The sequence below is a fragment of the Blennius ocellaris genome, assembly GCF_963422515.1.
Source record: "Blennius ocellaris genome assembly, chromosome: 6".
NCBI lineage: Eukaryota > Metazoa > Chordata > Actinopteri > Blenniiformes > Blenniidae > Blennius > Blennius ocellaris.
In genome coordinates this window covers 831585-856102 of record NC_137655.1, presented here as the reverse complement: position 1 = coordinate 856102, position 24518 = coordinate 831585, and the positions used below count along the sequence as shown (strand labels likewise).

Genomic DNA, 24518 nt, shown 5'->3' with positions numbered 1-24518 from the left:
AAGTGTGTAGAAGCGTCTTCAAAAGCTCAAAATGTTATCAAATATATGTCGATTGTAGCCGAGAGGCTTTGATTCACTTGATTTGCTCATAAAGGCCGAAGCCTTAATGTGCTGGTTTTCCCTCAGTGCAGACTGGCAGGCTCCGCCGGACCAGGTGACACCCTGCTGGTCCTCCTAGAACGATCCTGCTGGTCCACCTAGAACGACCCTGCTGGTCCTCCTAGAACGACCCTGCTGGTCCACCTAGAACGACCCTGCTGGTCCACCTAGAACGACCCTGCTGGTCCTCCTAGAACGACCCTGCTGGTCCTCCTAGAACGACCCTGCTGGTCCACCTAGAACGATCCTGCTGGTCCACCTAGAACGACCCTGCTGGTCCTCCTAGAACGACCCTGCTGGTCCTCCTAGAACGACCCTGCTGGTCCTCCTAGAACGACCCTGCTGGTCCTCCTAGAACGATCCTGCTGGTCCACCTAGAACGATCCTGCTGGTCCACCTAGAACGACCCTGCTGGTCCGCCTAGAACGATCCTGCTGGTCCTCCTAGAACGATTCCATCCTAAACAAAAGCAGGACCAGGCCAGACGGAGCCTGTCAGCTCCTGCTGAGGGCAAAACAACCCACCAGGAAAGAGACCTGAGGTGGAACCGGGGCCTCGGAGCTCAGAAACAAACAAACAAACAATAGAAAGACTAGATACAAGTCCTCGCAGTGGAACGTGTGGAGGTTCTAACCCGGAACGTCTGGAGGTTCTAACCCGGAACGCCTGGAGGTTCTAACCTGGAACATGTGGAGGTTCTAACCTGGAACGTCTGGAGGTTCTAACCCGGAACGCCTGGAGGTTCTAACCCTGGAACGCCTGGAGGTTCTAACCTGGAACGCCTGGAGGTTGTAACCTGGAACGCCTGGAGGTTCTAACCCGGAACATCTGGAGGTTCTAACCTGGAACCTTTAAACTCCTTTGAACTTCTTTGAACTCCTTTGAACTTGACACCTGAACGTGCCGACGACGAACCGAGGAGCGCCGGCGCAGGGAGTCACATGGTCCTGACGCTCAGAGAAAGAAAAACCTGAAGGTGGGGGGTAGGGGGGTGGAGTGGGGGGGGGGGGGGGTCATCAGCTGCAGTGGCAGAGCAGCAGTCCGGCCACCAGGGGGAGCAGGTTGAGCAGCAGCAGCCACACAGTGACGGCCAGACCTGGAGAGCTGGAGCACGGATCTGAAACACACACACACTGAGTTGAACGGACCAGGCCCAGGACCAGGACCGGGACCAGGACTGGGACCAGGCCCAGGACCAGGACCGGGACCAGGGGGGGGGGGACTGACCGATGGGGCTGCTCCTGGAGGCGTTGGCGGGCGGCGGCTGGTGCGGCGGCGGGCAGTCGGGGCAGAAGTCTGAGCAGGCGGGGCAGACCAGGACCCCGTTGTAGACCCAGTCCTGGACCCGGACACTGACGCTCAGCAGCTGGCCCCGGCGGGAGCACAGGAAGGACCGGTCCTGGACCTGGACCCACAGGCCCTGGGGGGAGCAGCTCACCTGCAGGGACCACAGGGGACACCCGGAGCTCAGGACAGACACACAGACAGACAGACACACAGACAGACAGAGACAGACAGACAGACAGACAGAGACAGACAGACAGACAGACAGACAGACAGACAGACAGACAGACAGACAGACAGACAGACAGAGACAGACAGACAGACAGACAGACAGACAGACAGACAGGCAGACAGACAGACAGACAGACAGACAGACAGACAGACAGACAGACAGACAGGCAGGCAGACAGACAGACAGACAGACAGACAGACAGACAGACAGACAGACAGACAGACAGACAGACAGACAGACAGACAGACAGGCAGACAGACAGAGACAGACAGACAGACAGACAGACAGACAGACAGGCAGACAGACAGACAGACAGACAGACAGACAGACAGACAGACAGACAGGCAGGCAGACAGACAGACAGACAGACAGACAGACAGACAGACAGACAGACAGACAGACAGACAGACCCGGTAGCAGCCGGAGCCCCAGTCAGGGTAGGTGACCTTCCTCCTGCACTGCTCCATGACGAAGGCCGACTTCTGGGACAGACACACCGAGTCTGGACCGTAATGCTCTGCTCCGTAGTTCCTCCACCAGTCTGATGGGGGGGGGGGGGAGGGAGGGGGGGGGGAGGGGGGGGGAGGGGAGAGAGAGAGACAGGAATTATGCCTCTGGGAAGATTTAGTGAACTAGACCACTGACGGAGGATCTTCCTGAGGACTCTAGCTCTGATCTATGTGCTCTAGCTCTGATCTAGGTGTTCTAGCTCTGATCTATGTGCTCTAGCTCTGATCTAGGTGCTCTAGCTCTGATCTAGGTGCTCTAGCTCTAGATCTCTCAGTAAACCCACTGATACAAACAGAATCTCCAGATGTTTCCTTCAGCTGCTTCTCTTAGTTTAAAGTTTGTTGAAGGTCTGAGTCCAGAGTCACTCTGGTTTGAGTGACGTGGAGACGACCTGTGACCTGTGACCTGTGACCTGTGACCTGTGACCTGTGACCCGCACCTGGCTGGTTGTGGGCCTCCCTGCAGTAGGAGTTCCTCTGGTACTCCCCCCCCAGGTGCCAGCTGAACTCCTGGCTGAAGGGGCAGTAGTCTGCGATCTCCACCGCGCCGCCGAAGAACGCCAGCTGGTCGGGCGCCACGCCGGGGATCCGCTCGAAGTACTGGCACACAGAGAGCAGGGTGGGCGGGGCGGCGGGGGAGGGGGGGGAGGGGGAGGGGGGGGCCACGGCGCGGTACCTGGTACTCCGGCGGCAGCGGCTGCGGGTACTTCTGCAGGTTGCACACGGCCACGGCCAGCTGGTCCTGCCTGCAGGTGAGCTGCAGCGGCGAGGCGCGCACCGCGTCGCAGTACGGCGTCACGGCGTGGCGTCTGCGACAGGGAGCGAGACACACCGTCACTACCGGGGGGGGGAGGGGGGGGGGGGGCGTCGGGCCGCCGCGGCGCCACCACCTCTGCCTCTGACGCTCCATCCAGAACTTGCAGCTCTTCAGGGCGAAGTCGCAGCCCAGGCCACGCCCCCAGGCCAGGACCTGGGCCCGGCTGTAGTCCGCCCGGTACCAGCCGCTGTCCTCCATCAGGGCCAGGGTCAGTCTGGAGAACACCCGGTTCTGGGTGTGGGAACCCGTCATCGCCTCGTTCTGGGGGGAGGGGGGGGGGGGGAGAGTGAGAGGACGATAGGAGTGGAGGAGTGGAGGAGAAAAGGAGGGACGAAGGAGGATAAAGGAGGGATGAAGGAAGATAAAGGAGGGATGAAGTGGTGATGGAGGGATGAAGGAGTGATGAAGGAGGATGAAGGAGGATGAAGGAGTGAGAGAAGGAGGATGAAGTAGTGATGAAGGAGTAAAGGAGGATGAAGGAGGATAAAGGAGGATGAAAGAGGATGAAAGAGGATGAAAGAGGGGCCGTCCACCTCCAGCAGTCTCTTCTCCCAGTGGTTGAGTTCCGTCCCGGTTCCCCCCTGGTTCTCCAGCTCCATCCCCTCCAGGATGGGACAGTTGAAGTGCCTCCGCGCTTCTTCCTGGAACCACAAACACCTTCTTCACCAACGTAGAACATAGAACGTTCCTCCTCCTGGTTCTCAGTGCGGCTCAGAACCAAGTCATGTGACCACAAACAAGCTGACGTCACAAAGTGGCCTCAGTCTCCGTCTCAACACGCAGTTCACCTGCCAGAACCACAGAACCACAACCAGAGAGGAAACATGGACGACAACAGGTCAACCATGTTAGTGGTGCTGATGATGTCACGGAGAGGGAGGCGTGGTTATAGGTCGAGGGGCGGGGCCACGACATCACGGAGAGGGAGGCGTGGTTATAGGTCGAGGGGCGGGGCCACGACTGGTGGACCAACATGAGAACTACATGTTTTTCAGCGTTTCTGCGGTTTCCGTGGAAACGGACCTCTCAAAAGGTTGCTGTGTTAAACCTAGTTTTAAACCGTTCTATTGGCTGCAGGCCGGGGACACGCCCACATGATGAGGACGAGTCGTCAGGGAGATCAAAGCTTCCCACAAAGAGGATAAAAGAGAAGTTTGACCTGAGAATTACTACGAAACATTTCTATATAAATACCATAATATCAGCTGCACTGATTTTAAAAGAATCAAAACGGAGGTTCGGAGTGACGTGATGCACCTGAACGCATCGCGAGCTGCTTCTCGTCTGGAAACGAGGCAGCAGACGACTTTGTAAACGACGGCGCTGATAGAAAGTGGAGTCAGAATCGTGACTTTGAGCGTCAACAAGGCGTCTCACCACCACGCGGGGGGTCACCAGGACGTGGACCTGGTGTCGCACCATCACTCCTCCCCGGATGTCCCACAGCCGGGTCACCCTCCGGATCACCGCCTCGCTCCACTGGTACAGACCAAGGCTGACACACACACACACACACACACACACACACACACACACACACACACACACACACACACACACACACACACACACACACACACACACACACACACACACACACACACACACACACACACACACACACACACACACACACACACACACACACGCACACACGCACACACACACACACACAGTTCAGGACAGGCTCAGGAGGCTTGGCGGTGACGTAGCGAGGTGGAGGTTCTCATGCTCACCTCTCGTTGAACGCCGGCAGGCCGCTAGCGGAGCGCGGGGTCAGAGGTTTCCCCTCGTCGTCGTGGTAGAAGGCGAACAGACCAGCTGAGAAGCCCTGACACACACACACACACACACACACACACACACACACACACACACACACACACACACACACACACACACACACACACACACACACACACACACACACACACACACACACACACACACACACACTGTTAATCTAGAGCTACACTCGGTAGAGCGCCAGACCTTCACCAACATTTGTTTGTGGAACCGCGTTAGCATCACTAGCATGATAGCCGTTAGCTCATATTGATGCTAACGAGCCTGTCGGGTAGCGACGTCACTGAGCAGGGAGCGTCTCCATGGCAACAGACGCCGATCTCCTTTGATCTCCTCCACGAGGAGCCTTTCATCTACTTTGTATGGGAATTGTTTTTCGCAGTTTTTTTTATTTGTTCGTAAACAGTCGCTAACGTCCCAGAATCTAACGGACTGATGCTTGACGAAGACAAATCATCCCTGAAGGTTTCAGGCAATTCCAATAAAACTCTTTGTTTTTGTCTGCAGCCGGAGGCCTGCAGCCGGAGGTCTGCAGCCGGAGGTCTGAGCAGAGGTGAGGTGTGGCGCGTCACACTGACCAGGGCGTGGATGATCTCGTGCTTGACGGTGGAGAGCATCCCTTCAAACTCCTGCGGCTGAGACGAGATCATGGCGGGACACAGGTTAGCGTAGCCGGCGATGGGCCTGCACACAGAAGCTACAGTCACTCCAGCTGAGGAGGGTTTTATAGAGATTCAAAGTAGGAGAGCTCAGCTATCTAATCCCACATCTAATCCCCCCTCCCCCCCCCTCTCCCCTCTCCCCCCCCCCCCCCCCCACCTGTCCAGCTCCGCCTCCAGCTGGCAGTAGGCGGCGTAGGCCACGATGTTCTCCTGGCCGCAGCGCTCCGTGGTGACGCCGCTGACGTACAGCACGAAGTCGGAGCCCTCCACGCCGGCGCCGTCTGGAGGCCCGGCGGCGCCGCACGACTTCCCCGATTCACTGCACACCTTACATTGCTGGGAGGGAAACCATACCTTCAGGAGTCACCGTACGATAATCCAGAGCCTCAATGACGAGTGAATCTAATCCAGAGTGTAGAGCATCTTCCTCCTCTAACAGATTATAGAGCATCTTCCTCCTCTAACAGATTATAGAGCATCTTCCTCCTCTAACAGACTATAGAGCATCTTCCTCCTCTAATCCAGATTATAGAGCATCTTCCCCCTCTAACACCAGATTGTAGACGAACCCTAACCACTCTACCTCTGGCACAAGGGCACAAGGGCACAACCCCCCCCCCCCCCCCAACTCCCCCAGCTGCAGTGGCCCCTCCGTACCTGCAGGTGGTGCTGGGGGACGACCACGGGGCCACAGCGGGTCACGTCTGCACAGGCCTCCTGGCAGTACCGGTGGGGGTCATCTCTCTTCCTCAGGTACTGGTTGGTGGCACATTGCCTGCGGTGGACAGAGGACGGGGGATGGGGGACAGAGGACGGGGGACGGGGGGGCAGAGGACGGGGGACAGAGGACGGGGGACGGGGGGGCAGAGGACGGGGGATGGGGGGCAGAGGGTGGGGGACAGAGGACGGGGACATAGGACGGGGGAAAGAGGACGGGGACAGAGGACGGGGACGGGGGACAGAGGACGGGGGACGGGGGGCAGAGGGCGGGGGATGGGGGACAGAGGGCGGGGGATGGGGGACAGAGGACGGGGGACAGAGGACGGGGGACAGAGGACGGGGACAGAGGACGGGGGACAGAGGACGGGGGACGGGGGCAGAGGGCGGGGGATGGGGGACAGAGGGCGGGGGATGGGGGACAGAGGACGGGGGATGGGGGGCAGAGGGTGGGGGACAGAGGACGGGGGACAGAGGACGGGGGACAGAGGACGGGGGACAGAGGACGGGGCCGTCAGGACCTGACGGAGCCTGACGGAGCGGCGGCTGGACGTAGCAGTGCGGACGGCCACTGACCTGCTGAGCAGCACCGGTCCTACCCGGCGCCGCACGCTGAAGGTCTGCTGCAGGTAGTCGATGGCCTGAGGGAACAGCTTGTCCTGAGGACGTACATGTAGGGAGTCACAGAACGTAGGGAACCTTCCTCGTCAGGTAAAGACAGGTAAAGTAGGGAACCTTCCTCGTCAGGTAAAGACGGGTAAAGACAGGTAAAGTAGGGAACCTTCCTCGTCAGGTAAAGACGGGTAAAGACAGGTAAAGTAGGGAACCTTCCTCGTCAGGTAAAGACGGGTAAAGACAGGTAAAGTAGGGAACCTTCCTCGTCAGGTAGAGACAGGTAAAGTAGGGAACCTTCCTCATCAGGTAGAGACAGGTAAAGTAGGGAACCTTCCTCGTCAGGTAGAGACAGGTAAAGTAGGGAACCTTCCTCATCAGGTAAAGACAGGTAAAGTAGGGAACCTTCCTCGTCAGGTAAAGACGGGTAAAGACAGGTAAAGTAGGGAACCTTCCTCGTCAGGTAGAGACAGGTAAAGTAGGGAACCTTCCTCGTCAGGTAGAGACAGGTAAAGTAGGGAACCTTCCTCATCAGGTAGAGACAGGTAAAGTAGGGAACCTTCCTCGTCAGGTAGAGACAGGTAAAGTAGGGAACCTTCCTCGTCAGGTAAAGACAGGTAAAGTAGGGAACCTTCCTCGTCAGGTAAAGACGGGTAAAGACAGGTAAAGTAGGGAACCTTCCTCGTCAGGTAAAGACAGGTAAAGTAGGGAACCTTCCTTGCAGCCATATAAAGCCACACACGGTCACGTAAAGCTGCACCGCCTCATGTAAAGTCATACATTTATCCAGAAACTCCAGAAATAAGTTCTAGTTTCCTTCCCGGCCACTAGATGGTGCCGTTGTGACGTTCCGGTTCTCCTTCAGAAAGGAAACGTTCTCTTTCCCTGCTTTACAAAATGTTTTTAAAAAGCAAAATGTGTTTCAGGGATCAAAGAGCAGGAACATAAAGGAGATGAAAGCTTTGAGGCGACACTCACCTTCACCAGCCTCCTCTGGTCTGCCGGCAGCCTGCGAAGACAAAACACAGACGTTTAGCAGCAGCGTCAAGCGGCGGACGCTCCTGAAGTTCGGGCCTCACTGGTCCACGCTGCCGTCGTAGAGGATCTTGATCTTCAGCTGCAGGCCGTCGGGAGAGCTTCTCTTCGTCAGACGCTCCGGCCTCAGGTGGACGTGGTGGACAACCTGGGAGGAGCGAGACGGGCTGAGGGACAAGTCCTCCAGAGACGCCGTCCACAACCTGTTCCTCTCCTCAGTCAGTCACTGCCTTTATTGACCGTCTGTCCTACTGCCTCGCAGGAACTAGTAATCTGATTTCTCAGGTCTCAGGTTATTATACATATAATAATAACCTGATAACCTTATATAGGTTCCGCACGCGAGCGCCTGGTGGCCGCGTTCTCGCCCGCGGGACTCGGCCGGGCTCAGCCCGAAGGGACGACGCGGGCCCCTCTTCCTCATCCTCCTGTGGACCCACCACCCACAGAGGCTGCCGTAGGGGTCGGGTGCAGTGTGGATTGGGTGGCAGTCGACGGCAGGGGCCTCGACGACCCGATCCCCGGACACGGACTCTAGCTTTTGGGACATGGAATGTGACCTCGCTGGGGGGGAAGGAGCCCGAGCTTGTGAGGGAGGTTGAGAGATACCGGCTAGATATAGTCGGGCTCACCTCCACTCACAGCTTGGACTCTGGAACCCAGCTCCTCGACAGGGGCTGGATACTCCACTTTTCTGGAGTTGCCCGCGGTGTAAGGCGGCGGGCTGGAGTGGGCTTGCTTATTGCCCCACAGCTCAGCCGCCATGTGTTGGAGTTCACCCCGGTGAACGAGAGGGTTGCGTCCCTACGCCTACAAGTAGGGGACAGGTCTCTGACTGTTGTCTCGGCCTATGCACCGAACAGCAGCTCAGAGTACCCAACCTTCTTGGAGTCCCTGGGAGGGGTGCTGGATAGTGCCCCAACTGGGGACTCCATTGTTCTCCTGGGGGACTTCAACGCACACGTGGGTAATGACAGCGAGACTTGGAAGGGGGTGATTGGGAGGAACGGCCTCCCCGATCTGAACCCGAGTGGTGTTCTGTTATTGGACTTCTGTGCCAGTCACAGTTTGTCCATAACGAACACCATGTTCGAGCACAGGGGTGTCCATAAGTGCACATGGCACCAGGACACCCTAGGCCGGAGGTCAATGATAGACTTTGTGGTCGTGTCATCTGATCTCTGGCCGCGTGTCTTGGACACTCGGGTAAAGAGAGGGGCAGAGCTGTCAACTGATCACCACCTGGTGGTGAGTTGGATGCGCTGGACTGGGAGGAGGCCGGATAGACTCGGCAGGCCCAAACGTGTTGTGAGGGTCTGCTGGGAACATCTGGCCGAGCCCTCCGTCCGCGCAGCCTTCAACTCCCACCTCCGGGAGAGCTTCTCACAGATCCCGAGGGAGGTTGGAGACATTGAGTCCGAGTGGACCATGTTCTCCACTTCCATTGTCGAAGCTGCTGCTCGGAGCTGTGGCCGCAGGGTCTCTGGCGCCTGTCGTGGCGGCAATCCCCGAACCCGGTGGTGGACACCGGAAGTAGGGGATGCCGTCAAGCTGAAGAAGGAGTCCTACCGGGCACTGTTAGCTCATAGGACTCCCGAGGCAATCGACAGGTACCGGCAGGCCAAGCGAGCCGCAGCCCGGGCTGTGGTGGAGGCAAAAACTCGGGCCTGGGAGGAGTTCGGAGAGGCCATGGAGGAGGACTTTCGGTCGGCCTCGAGGAAATTCTGGCAAACCGTCCGGCGCCTCAGGCGGGGGAAGCAGTTCTCCACCAACACTGTTTACAGTGGAAGTGGGGAGCTGTTGACCTCAACTGGGGACATTGTTGGGCGGTGGAAGGAATACTTCGAGGACCTCCTCAATCCCACCACCACGTCTTCCATTGAGGAAGCAGAGACTGGGTTCTCAGAGGTGGACTCGTCCATCTCCCAAGCTGAAGTCACCGAGGTTGTTGTGAAGCTCCTCGGTGGCAAGGCACCGGGAGTGGATGAGATTCGCCCAGAGTTCCTTAAGTCTCTGGATGTGCAGGGACTGTCGTGGCTGACTCGTCTCTGCAACATCGCGTGGCGGGCGGGGACAGTACCTCTGGACTGGCAGACCGGGGTGGTGGTCCCTCTCTTTAAGAAGGGGGATCGGAGGGTGTGTTCCAACTACAGAGGGATCACACTCCTCAGCCTCCCCGGGAAAGTCTATTCCAGGGTACTGGAGAGGAGGGTCCGGCCGTTAGTCGAACCTCGGATCCAAGAGGAACAATGCGGTTTTCGTCCTGGTCGTGGAACACTGGACCAGCTCTATACCCTCCGCCAGGTGCTTGAGGGTTCGTGGGAGTTCGCCCAACCAGTCCACATGTGTTTTGTGGATCTGGAGAAGGCGTTCGACCGCGTCCCCCGAGATGTCCTGTGGGGGGTGCTCCGGGAGTACGGAGTCCGGGGTCCCTTGCTGAGGGCTGTTCGGTCCTTGTATTCCCGGAGCAGGAGTCTGGTTCGCATTGCCGGCAGTAAGTCGGACCTGTTCCCTGTGCACGTTGGCCTCCGGCAGGGGTGTCCTTTGTCACCGGTTCTGTTCATCATATATATGGACAGAATTTCTAGGCACAGCCGGGGGCCGGAGGGGGTCCGGCTTGGGGACCACAGAATCTCATCTCTGCTATTTGCGGATGATGTGGTTCTGTTGGCCCCATCAAGCCTGGATCTCCAGCGTGCACTGACACGGTTCGCAGCCGAGTGTGAAGCAGCTGGGATGAGGATCAGCACCTCTAAATCCGAGGCCATGGTTCTCGACCGGAAAAAGGTGGCTTGCCCCCTCCAGGTCGGTGGAGTGCCCTTGTCCCAAGTGGAGGAGTTTAAGTATCTTGGGGTCTTGTTCACGAGTGGGGGAAAGATGGAGCGTGAGATCGACAGGCGGATCGGTGCAGCGTCTGCAGTTATGCGGACGTTGTATCGGTCCGTCGTGGTGAAGAAGGAGCTGAGCCAAAAAGCGAAGCTCTCGATTTACCGGTCGATCTTCGTTCCTACCCTCACCTATGGTCATGAACTATGGGTCATGACCGAAAGAACGAGATCCCGGATACAAGCGGCTGAAATGAGCTTCCTCCGTAGGGTGGCTGGGCGTACCCTTAGAGATAGGGTGAGGAGCTCAGTCACCAGGGAGGAGCTCGGAGTAGAGCCGCTGCTCCTCCACATCGAGAGGAGCCAGCTGAGGTGGCTCGGGCATCTATTTCGGACGCCCCCCGGACGCCTCCCGAGGGAGGTGTTTCGGGCATGTCCCTCCGGTAGGAGGCCTCGGGGCAGACCCAGGACACGCTGGAGGGACTATGTCTCTCGGCTGGCCTGGGAACGCCTTGGGGTGCCACCGGAGGAGCTGGAGGAAGTGTCTGGGGCGAGGGAAGTCTGGGCAACTCTGCTCAGACTGCTGCCTCCGCGACCCGGCCCCGGATAAAGCGGTAGCCAATGGATGGATGGATGGAATAACCTTATATATAAAATAACTATATATACATATATATATAGTTATTTTATTGCTACCATATTGTTATTGTTATATTATTGCTACCATTACTAGTAGTACTATACACGAGTATTATACACTAATACACATTGTTATGATGTGTATTATTGTTATTATTATTATATAATTCCTACTTCTAATGGCTCTGCCACTGCACCTTACTATTTATTATCTTGCTTTGATCTCGTCTTATCTCGTCTTATTTCTAAGTGCCCATGTTCCGTTCTGTGTTATACTTTACGTCTTGTACCAGATATTTTTATTTTTTACTTTTATTTCTATTCTATTGTATTTTATAATATTCGTATGTACCAGATTGCTGCAACAAGACAATTTCCCTTCGGGGATGAATAAAGTAATAATCTATCTATCTATCTATCTATCTATCTATCTATTATTAAAATAGTAGTAATGTTTCATGTTGCCGTTCTGCATGTTTTATTTTGTGTAATTGTGGATAATATTCTTGTTTTGTGAAAAGTAAAATAAATCAACAAAATAAACCAACAATATTACAATAGAGTCCTTGATTCCAGGGCTTGATCCCGAATTTTATTTTTTGAAAACAATAATAAAACACAAAGCATCCGGTTTGCAAATACTTGATTGGTCTGTGTTTTTATTCTGAAAGTCTTCACCCGGATGTGGTATTGTTGTTGTTGCTAGGGAAATACCGGCTTAATCTGCACGGTTGTAAACAGAATTCTTGGCTTTAATATAAAGTGTCACGGCTCAAGAGTCTTACTCGAACTGAGAAATCATCACAATAAAGCTCCTGTGACACCGCGGAGCCGCGTTAGCATGTTAGCTTGCAAACCGCACTTAATCTCGCTCAGAGCGCGAAATGAGCTTAATTCTTCCGCGCAAACAGAAACGCCGCACATCGCGACATGAGCGGAGTTCGTCTGGGAATCAGTTTGAACCTTCAGAGGCTGGAAAGTCGAGAAATACGCTAAAAATATCGACTTTTAAGAACTCATGCGAGTTAGCCGCCCGCAGCTAGCAGGCTAGGTTAGCCACGCCACTGAAGTCAGCCTCGCGGTGGACGGTTTAGTTCTTATTGAAATAAACGTTTCAAATTTGCTTAAAATGATTCTGAAAGCCAACTTCAATTTTAACAAATAAGCAGAATTTGTGATTAAACGCCTCACAATCGAGTTTGTACGAATGAAATATCCATCTAGGTTTACATATAAAATTATTATATTTAAATGATTAAAAAAAAGACTTAATTTCCACAGCCTTTAAGGTTTTATAAACTTCTTATTTTTAATTTTAATAGAATAATTTATTTGGTTCAGTCGCTCCGCTGTCAATTTATTGTGTTTATTTCGTCACATTGCTCCTTAAAGCTGGTCTGAGGTACGAATGAGAAACACACTTCAGCTCTGCTGTCTTAGCTTAGCTTAGCATAGCTTAGCTTCTCGGCTACCGAAGCTGAACCCGCCGCAGAGCCGCCGGGGCTCCGGCAGCCTGACCCGGGCTTACCTCGTCGGGAGCCGGGGCTCGGTGCTTGCAGGTCCCGTGGCCGCTCGCCAGCACAGCCAGGACAGAGAGCGCGAGCACACGGCCGAGGAGGAACCGGGACACGGTCGTCTTTCCACCCCCGCTCAGCCTCGCCTCCATCCTCCGACCTGCCCGGCCAGCGGGGCTCGGCGGCCCGAAGTCAGCAGCACCTCCGCCGGGGTCGGTCCGGGCTCCTCGGCGCCCGGGTCATTCATCGCTCGCGGGGCGGGCCAGGGCACCGTGGCATCCCGGGGAAACGAGCGGACGCGGGGCCGGTGGGCAGCAGGGTGGTGGTGGTGGGGGTGGGGGTGGGGGTGGGGGTGGGGGGGGCGGACAGTCACGCCGGCCGGGTGAAAGGAGCGAAGGGAGAGCGGCTGTCGAGCTGCGGCCGGTCCCGGGTGTTCCTCCTCCCGAGGCGGCTGCACGGAGAGCCGGAGGGTCGAAGATCGTCTCCGGTCGAGATGCACCGGAGCGAAACGAGAGCGAAACGCCGCAGAGATCGTCTATTAGGAAGCGACGACTGACTCTGCGGTCCTGTCGTGGCTGGACTCGGCCTGCAGGGGGCGACAGAAACATCAATAACCCGTTCACGTATTAAGGCGCTGTGACTGAAATAAAAAGTAGAATTAAATGTGGAATTTCCTCAATGAGACCTGTTTTTGTTCGTATATAAAGTCTGTATGTGTGTAAAATAAAATATAGAGTACTTATTTTGTGTGATTATATTACATTACATTATATATTATGGATATAGTCAAAGTCAAAGTCAGCTTTATTGTCCAGTGTGCTAATATGCATGACGTACAGCACAGAGGAAGTTTCAGTCCTCTCGGACCCACAGTGCAAAAAGGCATGTAACAATAATATTACAAATAACAATTTAAAAATATATACACCATATAATCACATAAACAGTAAAGTGACAAAGTAAGTAAGTACACCTGATTTGTCACATGCCTGAAATGAATCAATAAATATAAATGCATCCAAAATAAAAGCTTGGGGGACTTCAGGAGATTGACTCTCTGGAAGGAAATCTTCCTGAGCTGCTCTCTGGTTTCCCACAAAGCTTCACTAAACACACGAGATGTGATTATCTGAGGACAGACAAGCCTCCCTGTGTTCGTCTCCTTACGTCAAAACTGTCCTCTGATCGTCCAACTTTACTGACAGACCCAGTGTGAAGCTGTCCTGAGAGACGGTGGGGGACGTGGTGAATCTCTGTCTTATTGTGAAAGGTTTGAGAAGAGGAGAAGGTCTGGTTTGATTCTCTGGACTGAATCTCTGCTTGAAACTGGTGAAGTAACTTTACAATGTGTAAAGGAACCTGGTTCCAGAAGGTGGCGCTCCTCCGCACTCCAGAAGCCCCTCCCACTAGACGGAGCCTCCGCTGATCACATGACTTCCTCCTGAATCCACCAGTGAAGTGAAGTGAAAGAATTTGTCCCTGGAATAAAGTGACGAGTCCTGAATGATCAAAGGATCTTTATTGACACAAAGAACACAGACAAGAGACGCTGTGTTTCCTTCAATAGTGGTTTTCTGTGTTTCCCGTCAACGGTTCTGGATCCTTCAGTGTCTCAGTAACACCACAGAAAGTTTACTTTGTACAATCGGACGATCCACTTCATGGCCCGTGAAGAAGAAACCCTTCTACCAGGGAGGAGAGAGCGCCCCCTACTGGGGATCCATACATGAGAGAGACGAACAATAATCACAGTCATGACAGAAAAACACAACGAGCCGACGGAACCAGCTCCGGCTGAAACAGCTTGTCCTCTCCAGACTCTGCCAGCAGAGACCGTTGTAGAGGACTGAAGGTACAGGACCATACCTGAAGGTACAGGATGTATACCTGAAGGTACAGGGTCATACCTGACGGTACAGGACCATACCTGAAGGTACAGGGTCATACCTGATGGTACAGGACGTATACCTGACGGTACAGGACGTATACCTGACGGTACAGGACGTATACCTGAAGGTACAGGACCATACCTGACGGTACAGGACCATACCTGACGGTACAGGACCATACCTGAAGGTACAGGACGTATACCTGAAGGTACAGGGTCATACCTGATGGTACAGGACGTATACCTGATGGTACAGGACGTATACCTGAAGGTACAGGACGTATACCTGACGGTACAGGACCATACCTGAAGGTACAGGGTCATACCTGACGGTACAGGACCATACCTGAAGGTACAGGACGTATACCTGAAGGTAAGGTCTCATTGTACCCTGTCCTCTTCCTGCCCCACACCAATCTCCTCCTGCTGCTCCTCCTGCTGCTCCTCCTGGTCCTGTTGCTCCTCCTGTACCACCTCCTCCTCCACCTCCTCCTGCTCCTCCTGCTGCTCCTCCTGGTCCTGTTGCTCCTCCTGGTCCTGTTGCTCCTCCTGCTCCTCCTGCTCCTCCTGCTCCTCCTGCTCCTCCTGCTCCTCCTGCTCCTCCTGCTCCAGGGCGTTGAGGCGCTCCACCACGCAGTGGGCCGTCAGTCGGGCCTCGGGGTCGTGGTCCCAGCACTCGGTGATGGTGGAGCAGAAGACGTCCATCCCCTGGAGGACGGGAGACGGAGGTGAGACACGGTCCTGGACCGGCTCCAGGAGATCCTGAACCTCAGAGTCCAAGACGGTCCAACCGGAGACGTTCCATGTTTCACACTTCATTTAGTGAACCCTCGGATGATTATTTCCGTTCACACTCAGACGCTCCACCAGGTGAGTCCAGGTGAGACCAGGTGAGACCAGGTGAGTCCAGGTGAGTCCTACCTGGTGCTGCGTCCACGCCGCCGGGATGTCCGGCCTCCCCCGGTCCCTCAGCACCAGGTCCCTCATGCTGTCCACGCAGGGCTGCTCACACACCTGAGAGCCGAACGCCGGCTCGTAGCTCTTTACCTCTGCAGCCACACACACACACACACACACACACACACACACACACACACACACACACACACACACACAATGAGTGAAGCCCCGCCTCCAGGCCAGACCGGAGGCTCTGAGGACTCCCTACCTCCGACGGCGCGGCAGCGGGACGCCGTCTCCCATAGTACCAGGGCCATGGAGTAAACGTCCATCTGCTTGAAGGCCTCCAGGTCCTCCAGGTTGACCCTGGACTCCAGCACCTCGGGGGCCATGTACCGAGCCGTGCCCACCTGCCAGAGCCGGGATTAGCCCTCGACTTGAACATTTTCACCACGACTCACCGAACCACACGAAGGTAAGGAAGGCTTTGCATTGTGGTATTCCTGGAATACTGAACCGGAATATAAGCCACACCCACCACATTTAAAAAGAAAAAGAAATGTTGGAAAATTTTCCATATTTTGGTTATTTTAGCCGCTTTAGCATTTTTTTTCTTTTTGTCTTTTTTTCAGCCTTTTTCCTTTTGTTTATTTTATTCTTTCTTTTTTAAATATTTTTTTCTTTTGCTATTTTTCCACTTTTTATCCCCATTTTTTTCTTCTTTTTGTTTATTTTACTTTTTCTTTTTTTGCTTTAGACTTTTTTCAGCCCTTTTCATGTTGTTTATTTCATTCTTTTTTTTTTAATAGTTTTTCTTTTTCTATTTTTCCACTTTTTATCCCCATTTTTTTCTTGTTGTTGTATATTTTACTTTTTCTTTTTACATTTATATTTTAGTCTTTTTTCAGCCCTTTTCCTTTTGTTTATTTTACTCTTTATTTTTATTTTTAAAAAATGTCTTTTTCTATTTTTCCACTTTTTTTCCCAATTTTTTCTTCTTTTTTCTTTTTGCTAATTTTACTTTTTCTTTTTACTTTTTTTTACTTTTTCTATTTCCCCCTTTTCTTCTATTTTCCTTAAAGCTGTCTCTCAGCTGTTGCACCGTCTTTGGCCACTGGGGGCTCCAGAGCTGCAGCTGCACCAGGTCATTATTCAGGTTTCTCATGGCGGCACCGTCCAGCCGTTCCTCCTCAGACTGAGCCGAGCTTCTGATTGGTGGACCGCCGAGCCTGAGCCCACTGCTGCCCTGCGCAGTGACTGTCAGGAGAAACTACTTCCTGTTGCCAGGTGACTCACCTGGCCGCTGTTGGCGTAGTCGTCGACGGTGAGCGAGAGGTCCAGTCTCAACGCCAGGCCGAAGTCGCACAGCGCGCACGCCGTCCTGCTCTTCACCAGGATGTTGCTGCTCTTCAGGTCTCGGTGGGCGACGGGAACCTGCAGCCACACGGCAACCGGCAACCGGCAACCGGCAACGGCAACCGGCGACAATCTCCGTTAACCACGCAAAAAGCGTCACCAAACTTTCATAGCGGTTCACAGGTTCATTGAGCTACACTCGCTAGACGAACTAGAGGTACACTCGGTAGAGCACAGACCTTCAACCACATTAGCACATTAGCCGTTGCCTCATATCAATGCTAACTAGCTTGTCAGGTAGCTACATCACTGTGTGAAACACTGAACAGGGAGCGTCTCCATGGCAACAGACGCTGATCTCCTTTGATCTCCTTTGATTTCAAGCAATCCGGGTTTATAAAATACGTAGAAACCAACGAATAAATAAAGACACACAGAAGAAAACATAGAACCTTCTTGACTCTTTGATGGTTGGTTGGTTGCCACTTTCATAGGCTAAGCTAACAACAGCACCCACTAGTGGCGCAGAGTGCTAATGACATTGTTTTCACTGTTTCTGTTTGTGTGTAATCAGACATTGTTTTCAGTGTTTGTGTGTAAACAGACGCTGTTTTCACTGTTTCTGTTTGTGTGTAAACAGACATTGTTTTCAGTGTTTGTGTGTAAACAGACGTTGTTTTCAAAAGGTGTAAACGTGGAACAATTGTACCTTTGGTGTGCCGCTGACCGTGGCGTCACTGTGGAGGTGAGCTAGCCCCTTGGCGATGCTTGCCGCCATGGCGACCAGCTCGTCCCAGCTCAGCACATTGGCGGAGAGGAACTCCTGCAGGTTCCCCAGGCGGTGGTAGGCCAGAACCAGCCAGTAGGTGGTGGGGGCGTGGCCCGGCGAGCCCCGCTCCTCCGCCGCCAGGAAGCGCACCACGCCGTCGTGCCGCAGCTCGGGGTCGGAGAAGACGGAGCACTCGTTCCTCCACGAGGCGTACTCCACCGCCGGGAACACCTTGACCGCCACGGTCCGGAAGCCGCTGGCTCCGCCCCTCTCGCTCTCCAGCAGCCGCGCCTTCCACACCTCGGCGAAGCGCCCCTTCCCCGCCAGCTCCTCCAGCTTGATGGGCAGCAGCTCCGCCGGCTGGCCCTCCCACTGCGGCCGCTCGCCCAGGACGTCCTTGTTCGTCGACGACGCCTTGGTGTTGGACCCCTCGTCGTCCTCGCGCCCCGGACCCGCCACGCCCCCTCTCCCGCCGCCACACTGGAGATCCAGAGCCTGGTACAGCTCGGGGGTGCGTTTGGTGGGCCAGTCGGGGCGTGCCGGGGGGCCGGGTTTATCGGGGCGCCGTACGCGGTAGAAGTAGAAGGCGGCGACGGCGACGATGGCGACCAGGACAGGAGGCACCAGGCTGACCACCACCACCGGGATCACGTCTTTGCTGTGCAGCCTGGAGAAGCCTGGAGACACGAAACAGGCCGGCGCTTCATCAGCCACCAAAACGTGAAGGACGAGCACAAGTAGCTAAAGTTACCTCTAGTTACAGGAGCATAGCGTAGCGTAGCTTCTCTCTGCTCTGTGCTATGCTACTGTGGCCTGTAGACCGAGCCGCTGCTGATCAGAAGCTCTGTCACTTTATTATGTTTAGCACGTAGCTTGTAGCATTGCTGGAGTGTGAGCCTGTTACTCTTTAGCGTGTAGCATGTAGCATCACTGGTGTGTGAGCCTGAAACTCTTTAGCATGTAGCATCGTTGGTGTGTGAGCCTGAAGCTCTTTAGCACGTAGCATCACTGGTGTGTGAGCCTGAAGCTCTTAGCGTGTAGCATGTAGCATCACTGGTGTGTGAGCCTGAAGCTCTTTAGCGTGTAGCATGTAGCATCACTGGTGTGTGAGCCTGTTACTCTTTAGTGTGTAGCATGTAGCATCACTGGTGTGTGAGCCTGAAACTCTTTAGCATGTAGCATCACTGGTGTGTGAGCCTGAAACTCTTTAGCATGTAGCATCACTGGTGTGTGAGCCTGAAACTCTTTAGCATGTAGCATCGTTGGTGTGTGAGCCTGAAGCTCTTTAGCACGTAGCATCACTGGTGTGTGAGCCTGAAACTCTTTAGCATGTAGCATCACTGGTGTGTGAGCCTGAAACTCTTTAGCATGTAGCATCGTTGGTGTGTGAGCCTGAAGCTCTTTAGCACGTAGCATGGCCCAGACTTACATGCTGAGCTAGCATGAGCATCGGGAAGTTTTCTCTGAATACAGGACGACCTACAAGAATCCACAACGCCAAAGTTTTCTCCTGAAGTGCAATAAACTAGAAGTTTTACTGTGAAAGCGTCGACACTTCCTGCGGCAGAGGAAAAGTCACCGTTGGCTCCCTTGTCGAAGATCAGCCTGTCGTTGCACTCGTGCTCGCCGCGGCAGCCGCACACCATCATGGCGCCGTCCGGGGCCGGCTGCGGCACCATGTGACACTCCCTGCTGGTGAAGTTCAGCAGCAGCCCGGGGTCGACGCCCTCTAGAGGCACCGCCGGGTGGTGGCACAGGGTGTGCACCGTCATCGTGTCGTTGGACTTCCTCCTGGAGAGACGGGAGACGAGTTCAGAGGACCGGAGGAGACGCTAAGATTCATGATGGAGGGATGATGGATGATGGATGATGGATGATGGATGGATGATGGATGGATGATGGATGATGGATGGATGGATGGATGATGGATGGATGGATGATGGATGATGGATGATGGATGATGGATGGATGGATGATGGATGGATGGGTGGATGGATGATGGATGGATGATTGATGGATGATGGATGGATGATGGATGATGGATGATGGATGATGGATGGATGGATGATGGATGATGGATGATTGATGGATGATGGATGATAGATGATAGATGATTGATGGATGGATGATGGATGGATGGATGATGGATGGATGGGTGGATGGATGATGGATGGATGATTGATGGATGATGGATGGATGATGGATGATGGATGATGGATGATGGATGGATGATGGATGATGGATGATAGATGATAGATGATTGATGGATGGATGATGGATGATTGATGGATGATGGATGGATGATGGATGATGGATGATTGATGGATGATGGATGATTGATGGATGATGGATGATGGATGATTGATGGATGATGGATGATGGATGGATGGATGATGGATGATTGATGGATGATGGATGGATGATGGATAATGGATGGATGGATGATGGATGGATGATGGATGGATGATGGATGATGGATGATGGATGGATGATGGATGGATGATGGATGGATTGTTTAATAAATTGTAGGATGACTGGAAGGAAGAATTAAAAGATGTAGAAACGTTTTTCCCTTTACTGAGTAAACGACTATTTTTAATACTTCATGAACCACAGTAACTTTACTCTGCTCCAGTAACTTTACTCTGCTCCAGTAACTGGATACAGTTACTGGAATCAGAGTAAAGTTACTGGATCAGAGTAAGTTACTGGATCAGAGTAAAGTTACCAGAGAAGAGTAAAGTTACTGGATCAGAGTAAAGTTACTGTGGAACAAACGTCTCATGTCGGCAGTTTGGCTCCCGGACATGTTGTCCTCTTTTCTTCTGACCGTCTCTTTCTTATCTGTGGTTTCCTGGGAGGGGGAGGGGAGGGAGGGGGGAGGAGGAGGGGGGGGGGGGGGGGAGGGGGGAGGAGGAGGGGGGGGGGGGGAGGAAGGGGCTGCCGCCAACAGGAAATGAGGGTTTGGCGGTGAGGAGTCCCAGCGACGCTCCGTGATCCAAACAGAAGAACCAATCAGCAGAGAGCTGGACCATGTGGACGTTTCAGTTCAGGACAGAGACGGCAGGACGTGAATGTGAGCCTCGTCCTCTGTCCCCCTGTCCCTCTGTCCTCTGTCCTCTGTCCCTCTATCCCTCTGTCCCCTGTCCCTCTGTCCACTGTCCCCTGTCCCTCTGTCCTCAGTCCTCAGTCCTCTGTCCCTCTATCCCTCTGTCCCTCTGTCCTCTGTCCCCTGTCCTTCTGTCCCTCTGTCCCCTGTCCCTCTGTCCACTGTCCCCTGTCCCTCTGTCCTCTGTCCCTCTGTCCTCTGTCCCTCAGTCCTCAGTCCTCAGTCCTCTGTCCCTCTATCCCTCTGTCCCCTGTCCCTCTGTCCTCTGTCCCTCTGTCCTCTGTCCCTCTGTCCCCTGTCCCTCTGTCCTCTGTCCCTCTATCCCTCTGTCCCCTGTCCTTCTGTCCCTCTGTCCCTCTGTCCTCTGTCCTCTGTCCCTCTGTCCCTCTGTCCCCCATCCTCCGTCCTCTGTCTCTTCACAACCAGACCAGATGACAAACTCAAACGAGACAGAAGTAGAACAGACGAGAGGAAACTCGTTTTCTGACTGAAGGACAAACGATTCAAACTGACGAGAACTGAAGCTGAACGAGGAGCAAGAAACCTGACTGACCACAGAGCAGACTGACCAGAGGGCCACAGAGCAGACTGACCAGAGGGCCACAGAGCAGACTGACCAGAGGGCCACAGAGCAGACTGACCAGAGGGCCACAGAGAGCAGACTGACCAGAGGGCCACAGAGCAGACTGACCAGAGGGCCACAGAGCAGACTGACCAGAGGGCCATAGAGCAGACTGACCAGAGGGCCACAGAGAGCAGACTGACCAGAGGGCCACACAGAGAGCAGACTGACCAGAGGGCCACACAGAGCAGACTGACCAGAGGGCCACACAGAGCAGACTGACCAGAGGGCCACACAGAGGGCAGACTGACCAGAGGGCCACACAGAGAGCAGACTGACCAGAGGGCCACACAGAGCAGACTGACCAGAGGGCCACACAGAGGGCAGACTGACCAGAGGGCCACACAGAGCAGACTGACCAGAGGGCCACAGAGAGCAGACTGACCAGAGGGCCACACAGAGCAGACTGACCAGAGGGCCACAGAGCAGACTGACCAGAGGGCCACAGAGCAGACTGACCAGAGGGCCACAGAGCAGACTGACCAGAGGGCCACAGAGCAGACTGACCAGAGGGCCATAGAGCAGACTGACCAGAGGGCCACAGAGAGCAGACTGACCAGAGGGCCACAGAGAGAGCAGACTGACCAGAGGGCCACACAGAGCAGACTGACCAGAGGGCCACACAGAGCAGACTGACCAGAGGGCCACACAGAGGGCAGACTGACCAGAGGGCCACACAGAGAGCAGACTGACCAGAGGGCCACACAGAGCAGACTGACCAGAGGGCCACACAGAGCAGACTGACCAGAGGGCCACACAGAGGGCAGACTGACCAGAGGGCCACACAGAGCAGACTGACCAGAGGGCCACACAGAGAGCAGACTGACCAGAGGGCCACACAGAGCAGACTGACCAGAGGGCCACACAGAGGGCAGACTGACCAGAGGGCCACACAGAGCAGACTGACCAGAGGGCCACACAGAGGGCAGACTGACCAGAGGGCCACACAGAGCAGACTGACCAGAGGGCCACACAGAGAGCAGACTGACCAGAGGGCCACACAGAGCAGACTGACCAGAGGGCCACACAGAGGGCAGACTGACCAGAGGGCCACACAGAGCAGACTGACCAGAGGGCCACACAGAGAGCAGACTGACCAGAGGGCCACACAGAGAGCAGACTGACCAGAGGGCCACAGAGCAGACTGACCAGAGGGCCACAGAGCAGACTGACCAGAGGGCCACACAGAGAGCAGACTGACCAGAGGGCCACACAGAGAGCAGACTGACCAGAGGGCCATAGAGCAGACTGACCAGAGGGCCATAGAGCAGACTGACCAGAGGGCCACAGAGAGCAGACTGACCAGAGGGCCACAGAGAGAGCAGACTGACCAGAGGGCCACACAGAGCAGACTGACCAGAGGGCCACACAGAGCAGACTGACCAGAGGGCCACACAGAGGGCAGACTGACCAGAGGGCCACACAGAGAGCAGACTGACCAGAGGGCCACACAGAGCAGACTGACCAGAGGGCCACACAGAGCAGACTGACCAGAGGGCCACACAGAGGGCAGACTGACCAGAGGGCCACACAGAGCAGACTGACCAGAGGGCCACACAGAGCAGACTGACCAGAGGGCCACACAGAGCAGACTGACCAGAGGGCCACAGAGCAGACTGACCAGAGGGCCACACAGAGGGCAGACTGACCAGAGGGCCACACAGAGCAGACTGACCAGAGGGCCACACAGAGCAGACTGACCAGAGGGCCACACAGAGCAGACTGACCAGAGGGCCACACAGAGCAGACTGACCAGAGGGCCACACAGAGCAGACTGACCAGAGGGCCACACAGAGCAGACTGACCAGAGGGCCACACAGAGCAGACTGACCAGAGGGCCACACAGATCTCCTCGGTGACGCTGCAGAAGGACGACAGGCTGCAGTTGCTGAGACAGACGTCGTCTCTGCAGACGGGACTGGACGATTCACACCAACGACACAAGTTGAAGCTCAGGTGGCTGAAGGACTGGACGGCTCCGGGGAGGCCTGTGGGGGGGGGGGGGGGGGGGGGGGGGAGGGGGGGGCGGGGTTACACGATGGAAACACAACACAACAAACGTCATACAAAATAACCACAACAAACCCGTCACACACAACAGGACTGTGTCGGAGAGACAGAACAACTAAAACGAGACCAGGACCAGGACCAGGACCAGGACCAGGACCAGGACCAGGACCAGGACCAGGACCGACGACACGGAGGAACTGGGATTATTATTTAATCTGGATTATTCCAGGGTGACGTTCAGACGCTGGCTCTGTTCTGCCACGAGCCTCAGTGACCCGGAGGACAGGAAGTGGGCGTGTCCCTCTGAAGCATGACGGCCAGGAACCGTGTGTGTGTGTGTGTGTGTGTGTGTGTGTGTGTGTGTGTGTGTGTGTGTACATCAAATGAGCGATAAAACTGATTGTGTGTGTGGATCGTTTAAATCAAATATTAAAAACTAAACTCATTTTTTGATTCTTCAGGAAACAAAATGAAGGAAAGTTTGTTTGTCTTGTTGTTGTTTATGTCCTGAATCTCCAAACGAGCTGGTAAAGACACGTCTGTTGTGGAAAAAGGAAAACTGCGACACACACACATGCACACACACACACACACACACACACGCACACACACACACACACACACACACACACGCGCACACACACACACACACACACACACACACACACACACACACACACACACACACACATCCGAGCTTCGCATGCATATCAGTGTAAACACACACTCCATTACTCTCTCTGTCTCTGTCTCTGTCTCTGTCTCTGTCTCTGTCTCTCTCTCTCTCTCTCTCTCTCTCTCTCTCTCTCTCTCTCTCTCTCTCTCTCTCTCTCTCTCTCTCTCTCTCTCTCTCTCTCTCTCTCTCTCTCTCTCTCTCTCTCTCTCTCTCTCTCTCTCTCTCTCTCTCTCTCTCTCTCACACACACACACACACACACACACACACACACACACACACACACACACACACACACACACACTCAGCAAAAGTTGTTCCAGATGTTTCTCCCAAACTGAGTCGAAGACAAAAGAAGAAAACTAAAATTGCCGAGAAGCAGAAAGCTCACTGTAATTAGAGTCAGCAGTGTGTGTGTGTGTGTGTGTGTGTGTGTGT

At 54.4% G+C, this 24518-nt stretch overlaps 2 protein-coding genes across 5 annotated transcripts in view; both read right to left on the bottom strand.

Moving 5' to 3' along the window:
- Positions 1 to 482: 482 nt before the first annotated feature.
- On the bottom strand, positions 483 to 13017 carry lmln (leishmanolysin-like (metallopeptidase M8 family)). Of its 2 annotated transcripts, XM_080497855.1 has the most exons (16): positions 12766 to 13017; positions 7818 to 7921; positions 7717 to 7747; positions 6703 to 6785; positions 6067 to 6184; positions 5567 to 5745; positions 5326 to 5431; positions 4678 to 4772; positions 4319 to 4436; positions 3475 to 3582; positions 3015 to 3202; positions 2801 to 2933; positions 2565 to 2724; positions 2026 to 2156; positions 1327 to 1537; positions 483 to 1216 (listed from the first exon to the last, which is right to left on the bottom strand). In XM_080497855.1, exons 1-16 carry the CDS (start codon positions 12901 to 12903, stop codon positions 1116 to 1118), a joined length of 2004 nt encoding a protein of 667 aa, XP_080353981.1. In that variant the 5' UTR covers positions 12904 to 13017; the 3' UTR covers positions 483 to 1115. The 2 variants fall into 2 exon arrangements, with proteins under 2 accessions (XP_080353981.1, XP_080353980.1); XM_080497854.1 differs by having other exon boundaries at positions 2801 to 3202.
- Positions 13018 to 14270: 1253 nt separating this feature from the next.
- LOC308131212 (TGF-beta receptor type-2-like) overlaps positions 14271 to 24518 on the bottom strand; it is a 15657-nt gene continuing 5409 nt past the window's right edge. Inside the window, exons 2-9 of one of the 3 annotated variants that reach the window (XR_013936651.1) lie at positions 23227 to 23383; positions 19244 to 19455; positions 17605 to 18341; positions 16836 to 16973; positions 15808 to 15949; positions 15561 to 15688; positions 14741 to 15347; positions 14271 to 14698 (exon numbers count right to left, since the gene is read on the bottom strand). Coding sequence is in view for 1 of the 3 variants with exons in the window: in XM_080497856.1 (XP_080353982.1) it covers positions 15021 to 15347; positions 15561 to 15688; positions 15808 to 15949; positions 16836 to 16973; positions 17605 to 18341; positions 19244 to 19455; positions 23227 to 23383 (1841 nt within the window). In the remaining 2 variants the exon portion in view is untranslated. Of the gene's footprint in view, positions 15348 to 15560; positions 15689 to 15807; positions 15950 to 16835; positions 16974 to 17604; positions 18342 to 19243; positions 19456 to 23226; positions 23384 to 24518 lie in introns of all 3 variants that reach the window. The other 2 variants (XR_013936652.1, XM_080497856.1) reach the window with 2 other exon arrangements.